The following is a 12792-nucleotide window of genomic DNA, read 5'->3' on the forward strand; positions in this document are numbered from 1 at the left end:
TCAGTCCCCACCATCTCCCTTTCTCCATCCGTCCCCACCGTCTCACTTTCTGCATCCGTCCCAATTGTCTCCCTTTCTCCATTTGTCCCCACTGTCTCCATTTCTCCATCTGTTCCCACCGTCTCCCTTTCTCCATCAGTCCCCATCTCCCTTTCTCTATCAGTCCCTACTGTCTCCAATTTTCTATCAGTCCCCACCATCTCCCTTCCTCCATCCATCCCCACCGTCTCACTTTCTCCATCAGTCCCACCTGTCTCGCTTTCTCCCTCAGTCTCCACTGTCTCCCTTTCTCTATCCATCCCCACCATCTCCCTATCTCCATCCAACCCACCGTCTACGATTCTCTATCAGACCCCACCGTCTCCCTTTCTCCATCCTTCCCCACCGTCTCCCTTTCTCCATCCGTCATGACTGTCTCCCTTTCTGCATCCGTCCCTGCGACTCCCTTTCTCCATCCGTCCTCATCCTTTCCTTTTCTCCATCAGGCTCCACCAGCTCCCTTTCTCTGTCTATCCACACCATCTCCCTTTCTCCATCAGTCCCCACCATCTCATTCTCTCCATCTGTCCCCACCATCTCCCTTTCTCCATCAGTCCCCACCATCTCATTTTCTCCATCTGTCCCCACCATCTCTCTTTTTCCGTCAGACCCCACCGTCTCAGTTTCTGCATCCGTCCCCACCATCTCCTTTACTGCATTCGTCCCCACCGTCTCCCTTTGTCCATCAGTCCGCACCGTTTCCCTTTCTCTGTCTGTCCACACTGTCTCCCTTTCTCCCTCTGTCCCCACAGTCTCCCTTTCTCCATCAGTCACCAACTTCTCCCTATCTACAACAGTCAACACCGTCTCCCTTTCTCCATCCATCCCAACAATCTCCTTTTCTCCATCTGTCCCTACCGTCTCTCTTTCTTCATCCCTCCCCACTATCTTCCTTTCTTCATCAGTCCCCACCATCTCACTTTCTCCAACCGTCTCCACCATCTCCCTTTCTCCATCCATCCAACTGTCTACCATTCTCTATCAGTCCCCACCATCTTCCTTTCTCCATCCGTCATGACTGTCTCCCTTTCTGCATCCGTCCAATCGTCTCCCTTTCTCCATCCGTCCTCACCGTCTCCCATCAGTCCCCACCATCTCCCTTTCTCCATCAGTCCCCACCGTCTCCCTTTCTCCATCAATCCCCACCATTTCCCTTTCTCCATCAGTCCCCACCATCTCCCTTTCTCCGTCAGTCCCCACCGTCTCCCTTCCTCCATCTGTCCACACCGTCTCCCTTCCATCATCTGTCCCCACCATCTCCCTTTCTCCATCCGTTCCCACCGTCTCCCTTTCCCCATCCAACGCATCGTCTACCATTCTCTAACAGTCCCCCTACAGTCTCCCTTCCTCCATCAGTCCCCACTGTCACCCTTTCTCTGTCTGTCTCCACTGTCTCCCTTTCTCTGTCTATCCCCACTATCTACCTTTCTCCATTAGTCCCCACCATCTCACTTTCTCCAACCGTCCCCACCATCTCCCTTTCTCCATCCATCCAACTGTCTACCATTCTCTATCAGACCCCACTGTCTCAATTTCTCCATCCGTCATGACTGTCTGCCTTTCTGCATCCATCCAAGTGTCTCCCTTTCTCCATCCGTCCTCACCGTCTCCCTTTCTCCATCAGTCCCCACTGTCTCCCTTTCTCCTTCTATCTCCACAGTCTCCCTTTCTACATCTGTCCCCATCATCTCCTTTTCTCCATCAGTCCCCACCGTCTCCCTTTCTCCATCATTCCCCACCATTTCCCTTTCTCCATCAGTCCCCACCGTCTCCTTTCTTCCATCTGTCCACACCATCTCCCTTCCATCATCTGTCCCCACCATCTCCCTTTCTCCATCCATCCCCACCGTCTCACTTTCTGCATCCGTCCCCACCGCCTCTCTTTCTCCATCCGTCCCCATCGTCTCCCTTTCCCCATCCGACGCATTGTCTACCATTCTCTATCAGTCCCCACCGTCTCCCTTTCTCCATCCGTCCCTACCATCTCCCTTTCTCCATCCATCATGACTGTCTCCCATTCTGCATCCGTCCCAGCATCTCCCTTTCTCCATCCATCGTCACCATCACCCTTTCTCCATCAGTCCACACCATCTCCCTTTCTCTGTCTATCCCCACCGTTTTCCTTTCTCCATTAGTCCCCACCATCTCACTTTCTCCATCCGTCCCCACCATCTCTCTTTCTCCGTCAGTCCCCATCTCCCTTTCTCCATCTGTTCTCAAGATCTCCCTTTCTCTGTCCATCCTCACTGTCTCCATTTCTGCATCCGTCTCCACTGCCTCCCTTTCTACATCCGTCCCCGCCATCCCACTTTCTCCGTCTGTCCCCACCGTCTCCCATTCTCCCTCTGTCCCCACTGTTTCCCTTTCTCCAACAGTCCCCACTGTCTGCCTTTCTCCATCCATCCCCACCATCTCCTTTTCTCTGTCTGTCCCCACCATCTCCCTTTCTCCATCCGTCCCTACTATCTCCCTTTCTCCATCCGTCATGACTGTCTCCCTTTCTCCATCCGTCCCCACCGTCTCCCTCTCCATTCATCCACACTGTCTCCCTTTTGCCATCTGTCCCCATGTTCTCCCTTTCTCCATCCATTCCTACCGTCTCCCTTTCTCCATCAGTCCCCACCATCTCCGTTTCTCCATCAGTCCCCACCATCTCCCTTTCTCCATCTGTCCCCACCTTCTCCCTTTCTCCATCTGTCCCCATCGTCTCCCTTTCTCCCTCTATCTCCACAGTTCCCCTTTCTCCATCAGTCTCCACCTTCTCCCTTTCTCCAACAGTCCCCACCGTCTCCCTTTCTCCATCCGTTCCCATCATCTCCTTTCCCATCTGTTCCCACTGTCCCCCTTTTTTCATCCATCCCCACCGTATCCCTTTCTGCATCCGCCCCTGCGTCTCCCTTTCTCCATCAGTCTCCCTTTCTCCGTCTATCTCCACAGTCTCCCTTTCTACATCTGTCCCCATCATCTCCCTTTCTCCATCATTCCCCACCATTTCCCTTTCTCCATCAGTCCCCACCATCTCCCTTTCTCCGTCAGTCCCCACCGTCTCCCTTTCTTCATCCGACGCATCGTCTACCATTCTCAATCAGTCCCCACCGTCTCCCTTTCTCCGTCTATCTGCACAGACTCCCTTTCCACATCTGTCCCCATCGTCGCCTTTTCTCCATCAGTCCTCACCGTCTCCCTTTCTCAGTCTATCCCCACCGTTTCCCTTTCTCCATCAGTCCCCACCATCTCACTTTCTCCATCCGTCCCCACCATCTCCCTTTCTCCATTAGTCCCAAAAGTCTCCCTTTCTCCATCTGTTCTCAAGTTCTCCCTTTCTCTGTCTATCCTCACTGTGTCCATTTCTGCATCCGTCTCCACCGTCTCCCTTTCTCTATCCGTCCCCACCGTCCCACTTTCTCCGTCTGTCCCCACCATCTCCCATTCTCCCTCTGTCCACACTGTCTCCCTTTCTCCAACAGTCCCCACCGTCTGCCTTTCTCCATCCGTCCCCACCATCTCCTTTTCTCTGTCTGTCCCCACCATCTCCCTTTCTCCATCCGTCATGACTGTCTCCCTTTCTCCGTCTATCTCCACAGTCTCCCTTTCTACATCTGTCCCCATCGTCTCTGTTTCTCCATCAGTCCCCACCGTCTCCCTTTCTCTGCCTATCCCCACCGTTTCCCTTTCTCAATCAGTCCCCACCATCTCACTTTCTCCATCCGTCCGCACCATCTTCCATCCCCACCGTCTCCCTTTCTCCAACTGTCCCCAACATCTCCCTTTGTCCGCCAGTCCCACCCATCTCCCTTTCTCCATCCGCCCCCATTTCCCTTACTCCATCAGTCCCCACTGTCTCCCTTTCTCCATCAGTCCCCACCGTCTCCCTTTCTCCATCTGTCCCCACTGTCTCCCTATCTCTATCCATCTCCACCGTCTCCCTTTCTCCATCCGTCCCCACCATCTCCCTTTGTCCATCCATCATGACTGTCTCCTTTTCTGCATCCGTCCCCGTGTCTCCATTTCTCCATCAGTCCCCACCGTCCCCCTTTCTCTGTCGATCCCCACCATCTCCCTTTCTCCATCGGTCCCCACCATCTCACTTTCTGCATCCGTTCCCACCGTGTCCTTTACTCCATTCGTCCCCACCCTCTCTCTTTCTCCATCAGTCCCCACCATCTCCCTCCTCTGTCTATCCCCACCATCTCCCTCCTCTGTCTATCCCCACCATCTCCCTTTCTCCATCTGTTCCCACCATCTAGCTTTCTCCCTCTGTTCCCACAGTCTCCCTTTCTCCATCAGTCACCACTTTCCTCCTTTCTCCATCCGTCCCCTCCGTCTCCCTTTCTACATCCATTCCCACCGTCTCCCTTTCTCCATCTGTCCCCACTGCCTCCCTTTCTCCATCTGTCCCCACCGTCTCCCTTTCTCCATCCGTCCCCACTGTCTCCCTTTCTCCATCTGTCCCCACCTTCTTCCTTTCTCTATCCATCACAACTGTCTCCCTTTCTGCATCCGTCCCCACATCTTCCTTTCTCCATTCCTCCTCACCGTCTCCTTTTCTGCATCAGTCCCAACCGTCTCCCTTTCTCCGTTTGTCCACACTGTCTCCCTTTCTCAGTCTATCCCGACCATCTCCCATTCTCCATCAGTCTCCACCATCTCACTTTCTCCATCCGTCCCCACCATCTCCCTTTCTCCATCAGTCCCCACCGTCTCCCTTTCTCCATCTATCTCCACAGTCTCCCTTTCTCCATCTGTCCCAACTGTCTCCATTTCTGCATCCGTCCCCACCGTCTGCCTTTCTCCGTCTGTCCCCACCGTCTCCCTTTCTCCCTCTGTCCCAACAGTCTCCCGTTCTCCATCAGTCACCACCTTCTCCATTTCTCCAACAGTCCCCACCGTCTCCCTTTCTCTAACAGTCCCCACCATCTCCATTTCTCCATCGGTCCGCACTGTCTCCCTTTCTCTGTCTGTCCCCACTGTCTCCCTTTCTCCATCCGTCCCCTCCGTCTCACTTCCTGCAACAGTCCCCACCGTCTCCTTTACTCCAATCGTACCCACCGTCTCCATTTCTCCATCAGTCCCCACTGTCTACCTTTCTCTGTCCATCCCCACTGTCTCACTTTCTCTATCTGTCCCCACCGTCTCCCTTTCTCCATCCGACCCACCGTCTCCCATTCTCTGTCTATCCCCACCATCTCCCTTTGTCCATCAGTCCCCACCGTCTCCTTTTCTCCATCTGTCCCCAGCGTCTCCCTTTCTCCATCCGTAACGACAATTTCCCATTCTCCATCAGTCAGCACCATCTCCCTTTCTCCATCCGTCCCCACAGTCTCCCTTTCTCCATCTGTCCCCACCGTCTCCCTTTCTCCCTCTGTCCGCACAGTCTCCCTTTCTCCATCAGTCACCACCTTCTCCCTTTCTCCAACTGTCCCCAGTCTCCCTTTCTCCATCTGTCCCCACCATCTCCTTTTCTCCCTCTGTCCCCACAGTCTCCCTTTCTCCATCCGTCCTCACCATTTTCCTTTCTCCATCAGTCCCCACCGTCTCCCTTTCTCTGTCTGTCCCCACCGTCTCCCTTTCTCTGTCTGTCCCCACCATCTCCCTTTCTCTGTCCCTACCATGTCCCTGTATCCATATGTCCCGCCATCTCCCTTTCTCCATCAGTCCCCACCGTCTCCCTTTATCCATCCGTCCCCACCGTCTTCCTTTCTCCATTTAACCCACCATCTATCATTCTCTATCATTCCCCACCGTCTCCCTATCTCCATCCGTCCCTACCATCTCCCTTTCTCCATCGGTCATGACTCTCTCCCTTCCTGTATCTGTCCCCACATCTCTCTTTCTCCTTCTGTCCTCACCGTCTCCCTTTCTCCATCAGTCCCCACCATCTCCCTTTCTCAGTCTATCTCTACCGTCTCCCTTTCTCTTTCTGTCTCCATCATCTCCTTTTCTCCATCAGTCCCCATGGTCTCACTTTCTCCATCAGTCCCCACCATCTCCCTTTCTCCGTCTGTCCCCACTGTTTCCCTTTCTCCATCCATCCCCACCGTCTCCTTTTCTCGATCTGTTCCCCACCGTCTCTTTTTCTCTGTCAGTCCCCGTCTCCCTTTCTCCATCTGTCCACACCATCTCCCTTTCTCCATCAGTCTCCACCATCTCCCCTTCTTCATCTGTCACCACCATCTCCCTTTCTTCGTCTATCCCCACCATCTCCCTTTCTCCATCATTCCCCATCGTCACACTTTCTCCATCCATCCCCACAGTCTACCTTTCTCCGTCTGTCACCACTGTCTCCCTTTCTCTGTTTGTCCTCACAGTCTCCCTCTCCCTTTCTCTGTTTGTCCCCACTGACTCCCTTTCTCCATCAGTCCCCAACGTCTCCCTTTCTCCATCAGTCCCCAACGTCTCCCTTTCTCCTTTCGTCCCCACCGTCTCACTTTCTCCATCTGTCCCCACCATCTCCCTTTCTCTGTCTGTCTCCTTTGTTCCCCTGGGGATAATAGATGGAGAAAGGGAGATGGTTCAGACAGATGGAGAAAAATAGATGGTTGGGAAGGATGGGAAAATGAAATGGTGGGGACATATGAAGAAAGGGAGATGGTTCAGACAGAGAGATCTGGCTGGTAATACTTCTGCGCAACAAGAGACTGCTAAATTTATGTTTGCTTAGTACCCTTTGATGTAGATATCACTGGATCGGGCTCCTGTCAGTGGATTCACATCATCAAGTGGCACATCGTCTGTGTTCCAGATAATAACTCTCATCTCGTAGCTAATCAACACAGAACATTAAATAATAAACATGAGTAATAGCGAAATGGTGCAGTAAGTTAATCACAATAGACAAAAGAAAAAATATTCCTTGATTTTACAATGGTATTTAAATATTTCTCTGAACTGTGAATAATCAGAAACAAATTCAAATAGTTAACCTAAACGAATTGATTGATGGTCATCTCACAAGAGATTTACTTTCCAGTTCTCACTATCCATTGGCGTATATTGCACACAGCCGTCCATTCAGGGGAGCTCATTCTATTAAGTGGAAGTACATGTAAAATATTCAACTGCTGGTGAAGTTCAGAGAAAAATATCATGTTATTGTCGGAGACTAGGACTAAAAGGTATATTTACTTTAGCTGGATATCGGAAAAGTATTTAGATTAATGAGGACTCTGAAGTGGATATCCAGTTGTGGAGAGGTGCAGGGAGGGATAATCAGTCATGGGGGAAGAGAACAGGAGACTCAGTTGTGGGATTAAAGGCATGGACTGAGTAAAGGTTTTGCTATAGAGGCATGGTGAACAATACTCAGGGGCGTGGATAGAACCGTACAAGGACTGGCACTTCAGCCCACGTGTCCTTGCCAAACACAATGCCAAGTTAAACTAAATCATTTCTGCCTGTCCATGATCCATACCCTTCATTCCCTACGTATTCACGTGTCCGTCTAAAACACCTCTATCACATCTGCTTCTACCACTACACTTGGCAGCCCCTTCCGGGCACTTACCACTTTCTTTGTGTAAAAAAAACTTGTCCTGCATATCTCCCTTCAACTTACCCTTCTACTTTTCACTTTAAATCCACGACCTCAAGAAACTGAAAATTCTATCCAGAGAAACAGATTCTTATTGTCTATTCCATCTAGGCCTCTCTCATAAACTTAGAAACGTATCAAGTCTCTGATGCTTCAGAGAAAATGACCCACATTTGTCAAACCTCTCCTTATAGCTCATACTCTTTAATCAAGGGTGCATCCTGATTAAACTCCTATCCCTCTCACAACCAAGCCTCCATAATGGCCACATGATCATAATTCATACTGATCCAGTTCTAATTTCATCTGTTAAAACTAAAATCAGTCACTATTTAGAGAAGGAAATGTTTGTTCAAGTGGCATTATGGGTTATTAAGAATGTATTTCTGAAATAAGAATGTGTTATCCCCAGTCAGAGATAACAATATATTCTCCTATGAGAGGCAGGCCAACATGAAATTTCAGTCTGAAATGCTGGCTCTTTATTCCTCTCCATAGATGCTGTCTGGTCTGTTGAGTTTCTCCAGCACTCTGTGTGTGCTACTCAACAATTAACTATCGTTGATATAGTAGGTAACTAAATGACAATAGCATCATGATGGGATGGAAGTTGGGAAGGAAATGTACCTTCTCCATACTCAGAAAGAATATCAGAGCACAGGCGAGAGAACGCTTTAGTGCTTGAACCTGTAAAAAAATATTTTAGTACTAAAATAATAGACTATTAGTTCTGTACCATCTTTCTTACCTGATTGGCTGGCGAGGTTTTATATTGACTGGTGGAGGTGCCGGTAAATCAACAGGGAACATATCAACCCACATGTGGACTTGGCCCTTGGAAAAGTGAGATAGGCAAATGTCAGTCTGAGCTTACATCTCTACATTTCCTTTGCCTAATCTCCAAAACTCAAATAAGCCAGCGACACATTTAGAAAATAGTCTGCACATTTATTTCTTCTGCCAAAGTACCTGCCCCTCCACCAATCTTCATATCATCTGCAAACTTGACAACAAAGCCATCTATTCCGTTAGCTAAATCATTTATATACAGCATAAAAAGAAGTGGTCCCAACACTGATCCCAGCAGAACACCACGTGTCATTGGCAGCCAACCAGAAAAAGATCCTTTTATTCCCAATCTCTGCCTCTTACCAATCAGCCAATGTTCCAACCATGCCAACACTTACAGTATGCTGGATGAACCCTTTGTCAGGACTGAAGAATGAAGGAGGTGGAAGGATTTGAAGAATGCTTGTAGGTTCAGTTGAAAGACTGGATTCATGCCTCCAACCGACATTTCTTCTCCTTCCTCGCGTCCAAGAGGGACAACAAGCTCGCCCGCCTGGAGCCCAAGACGACGACCGGCTCCAGCCTGGACCGCAACCACTCGAACCTCGACTCCTCAGGCCTTCAGCAGGCCAGAGACCCATCCACCTCTGATTCTGACCCAGACTGGAAGCACCGCCTCCAGAAAAGGGGAACCAGCCCCCGGTGGGCCATGGACTCACTCACCTCCGACTCCAACCTCAGTTCTGAGATCCTGCAGGCTACAGGCTCCGTCACCCCCAGCTCCGGATCTAGCTTGGACCGAGATCCCAACACTCTCCAAACCGGAACAGCTCCTACTGCCGCTGGGTCCCACCGCCCAGCTTATTCCCCCACTACCCTCGTTCCACCCAGCGACTCCCAAACTTCCCTCTACCCCTCATTGCCCCTCTATTCCTCTGATTCCTCATCCTCCCCAACCCCGCTCTTCCTGAACATTCCAACCTCCCTCTCCCTCCTGATACCTCCCACTCTTTACCCTCCTCCGACCCCACCCCAACCCTTGCCGTGTCTTCACCATCCCCTCCGACCTTCCCCTCTCTGAGGCAGAATGTTCTGTCCTTAGCAAGGGCCTCACTTTTGTCCCCCTCCGTCCACACCTCAGTGAGTTCCGTGCCCGCCATGACACTGAACTCTTCTTCCGTCGCCTACGTCTCTGAGCCTACTTCTTTGGTAATGATTCCCCTCTCCCTACTGATGACCCCTTTTCCTGACTTCAACCCTCCTCCTCCTCCTGGACGCCCTGCCCCGGCCTTCTACCTGCACTCGATCTCTTCATCTCCAACTGTCACCGAAATATATAATTATTTAATATGGCCTTTCAACTGAACCTACAAGCATCCTTCAAATCCTTCCACCTCCTTCATTCTTCAGTCCTGACGAAGGGTTCCGGCCCGAAACGTCAATTCATCATTTCCAATGATGCTGCCTGACCTGCTGAGTTCATCCAGCGTACTGTAAGTGTTGCTTTGATCACAGCATCTGCAGATTATTTTGTGTTTCCAACCATGCCAGTAACTTTCCTGAAATACCATGGGCTCTTAACTTGGTAAGTAGCCTCATATATTTCAATGCAAGAAATAGCACAGGAAAGGCAGATGAGCTCAGAGAATGGATCAACACATGGAATTATGATACTTTGTAGCCATTTGCAAGAGTTGTTTGCAGAAGGGACAGGATAGGCAGCTCAATATACTGGGCTTCTGCTGTTTTAGACAGATAGAGCCAGAGGATTAAAGGGTGAGGCGTGGTGATACTAGTCAAGGAAAATGTCATGGCAGTGCTCAGTCACAACAGACTGGAGAACTCGTTGAGTGAGGGTTTATGGGTGGAAGTGAGGAAAAAGAAAGGTGTGAAAACATTAATGGGCCAGTCCACAGGATTCAGAGAAACAAATTTGCAGAGAGATCGCAGAATGTTTCAAGAAACATAAGGTTGTTATAGTAGGTGATTTTAACTTTGCACATGGGACTCCCATAGTTTAAAAGGACTAGGTGGGATAGAGCTTGTCAAATGTGTTCAGGAAAGTTTCTTTCATCAGTATGTAGAAGTCCCAATGAGAGAGTAAGAGATACTCGAATTATTTATTTATTTATTGAGATACAGTGCGAAGTAGGTCCTTCCAACCCTTCGAACCAGTTATCCCTCAATTTTATCCTAGCCTAATCGTGTGACAAGTTACAATAATCAATTCACCTGATCACTGGTACGTCTTTGAATTGTGGGAGGAAACCTGCACAGTTACGGCGAGAGCGTACAAACTCCTGACAGGCAGCAGTGGGAATTGTCCCGAGTCAGCTATTCTGTAAAGTGTTGTGCTAACCCCCCATTTTGCTACCATGCCGTCCATCTGCTATTAGGGAACAAGACAGCACAGGTGACAGAAGTTTGTGTAGGGGAACACTTTGAATCTAGTGAGCATAAAGCATTAGTTTCAAAGTAAGCGTTCAAAAAGATAGGTCTGGTCCAAGGGCTAAGATTCTAAATTGGAGAAAGGCCGATTTTGATGGTATCAGAAATGATCTGGTAAGTGTGGATTGGGTCAAGCTGTTTTCTGGCAAAGATGTACTTGTTAAATGTGAGACCTTCAAAAGTGAAATTTTGATAGTGCAAAGCTTGTATGTGCCTGTCAGAATAAAGGGTAAAGATAACAGCTGTTGGGAATCTTGTTTTTCAGGAGATAATGAGGCCCTGGTGAAGAAGGAAAAGGAGGTGCATTGCAGGTCTAGGCAGTTACAAACAAACGAGGAGCTTATGGAGTATAAGAAATGCAAGAGAACACTTAAGAAAAAATTCAGGAGGGCTAAAAGAAGGCATGAGGTTGCCTTAGCAGACAAGGTGCAGCAGAAACCGAAGGGATTCTACAGAGCTGTTAAGAGCAAAAGGATTGCAAGGGACAAAATTGGTCCTCGGGAAGATCAGAATGGTAATCTATGCATGGAGCCAAAAGAGATGGGAGAAATCTTAAGTGATTTTTTTGTATCCATATTTACTGTCTTTCTGTTACTTATCTCCCACATTTAGCACCATTCTACAGACCTCATCAGTATCCTTTCCCATTTTCCAACTGCAGACCTGATCAATGAGGCAGTTGCAGATCATCAGAGCATTTAACAGTTGACTCCTGGAACAAATTGGTAACAGATGGATGTTTGTGTGTCTGGAAACACTCTGCCCTCATCTCCAGGTATTGTCCTCTGGTGTCTGTTAAGTTCACAAAAGGAAAATAATGGGATAGCATTCTTGCTTACCTGTGACATCCCTGGATTGTCGGATTTCTGGAGTTTCCGGATTTCTATGTGCTCAGGCACCATTTTAAAAGAATGTTCCGGCATATCTTCCCAATGATTTAATACATACAAAGCCTTCTGTTCTTCAGACAGCAAAGGTTGCTCCCCTTTCTTGATCTTCCCTAAAATTCAAGGCCAAATTTCAGATGGACAACATTCAAAAATATCAATGCTGAGTTCACCAGTCCTTCTAGTCCATCCCTGTATCGAGGCAGTTGATTCTACAGTTGCTTTTAACACTTCCCTGATACTCCATTCTGATCCCTTCTGCCCATATTTCTTGACTCTTAGTATCACTACCCTAGAGAGGTGGGTGCATGACATTTACAGTGCTAGAGTAGACTAAGTTTACTGAAGACACAGCTATTGTTGGCAGAATTTCAGATGGTAATGAGAAGCTGTACAAGAGTGAGACAGATCAGATAGTTGAGTGTTGCGTGGTGTCACAACAACAACCTTGCCCCCAACATCAGTAAGGCCAAGGAATTGATTGTGAACTTCAGGAAGGGGAAATGAAGGGAACACACACTAGTCCTCAGCACTGAAAAGGGTGAGCAGTTTCAAGTTCCTGCATGTCTACATCTCTGAAGATCTATATTGGGCCCAACACCTTGATGCAATTACAAAGAAGGCATGACAATGGCTATACGAAAGAGTACAGAGAAGACCATTACCAGGACTGAAGGACCTGAATTATAAGGAAATATTGACTAGGTTAGGACTTTATTCCTTGGAATGCAGAAAATTGAGGGGAAATAGAGGTATACAAAATTATGAGAGATATAGATAGGGTAAATGCAAGCAGGCTTTTTCCACTGAAGTTGGGTGGGACAACAATTACAGGTCATGGGTTAAGGGTGACAGTTGAAAAGTTTAATAGAAACACAGAAAAACTACAGCATAACACAGGCCCTTCAGCTCAAAATGCTGTGCCGAACATGTACTTACATTAGAAATTACCCAGGGTTACTGATAGCCCTCTGTTTTTCTAAGCTCCATGTACCTATCCAGGAGTCTCTTAATAGACCCTTTCGTATCTGCCTCCACCACCATTGCTGACAGCCCATTCCACGCACTCATCAGTCTCTGCGTAAAAAACTTACCGCT

At 48.8% G+C, this 12792-nt stretch overlaps 1 protein-coding gene across 5 annotated transcripts in view; it reads right to left on the reverse strand.

The window, feature by feature from the left end:
* The window catches only part of fer1l4 (fer-1 like family member 4), a 407998-nt gene that overhangs the window by 35056 nt on the left and 360150 nt on the right, over window positions 1–12792 (reverse strand). For all 5 annotated transcript variants that reach the window (XM_063040941.1, XM_063040940.1, XM_063040943.1 and 2 more), the window contains exons 39-41: window positions 11647–11807; window positions 8319–8404; window positions 6704–6802 (exon numbers count right to left, since the gene is read on the reverse strand). In XM_063040941.1, the coding sequence (XP_062897011.1) occupies window positions 6704–6802; window positions 8319–8404; window positions 11647–11807 (346 nt within the window). The remainder of the gene's footprint in view (window positions 1–6703; window positions 6803–8318; window positions 8405–11646; window positions 11808–12792) is intronic.

The sequence above is a fragment of the Mobula hypostoma genome, chromosome 2, assembly GCF_963921235.1.
Source record: "Mobula hypostoma chromosome 2, sMobHyp1.1, whole genome shotgun sequence".
In the NCBI taxonomy this organism is placed as follows: Eukaryota; Metazoa; Chordata; class Chondrichthyes; order Myliobatiformes; family Myliobatidae; genus Mobula; species Mobula hypostoma.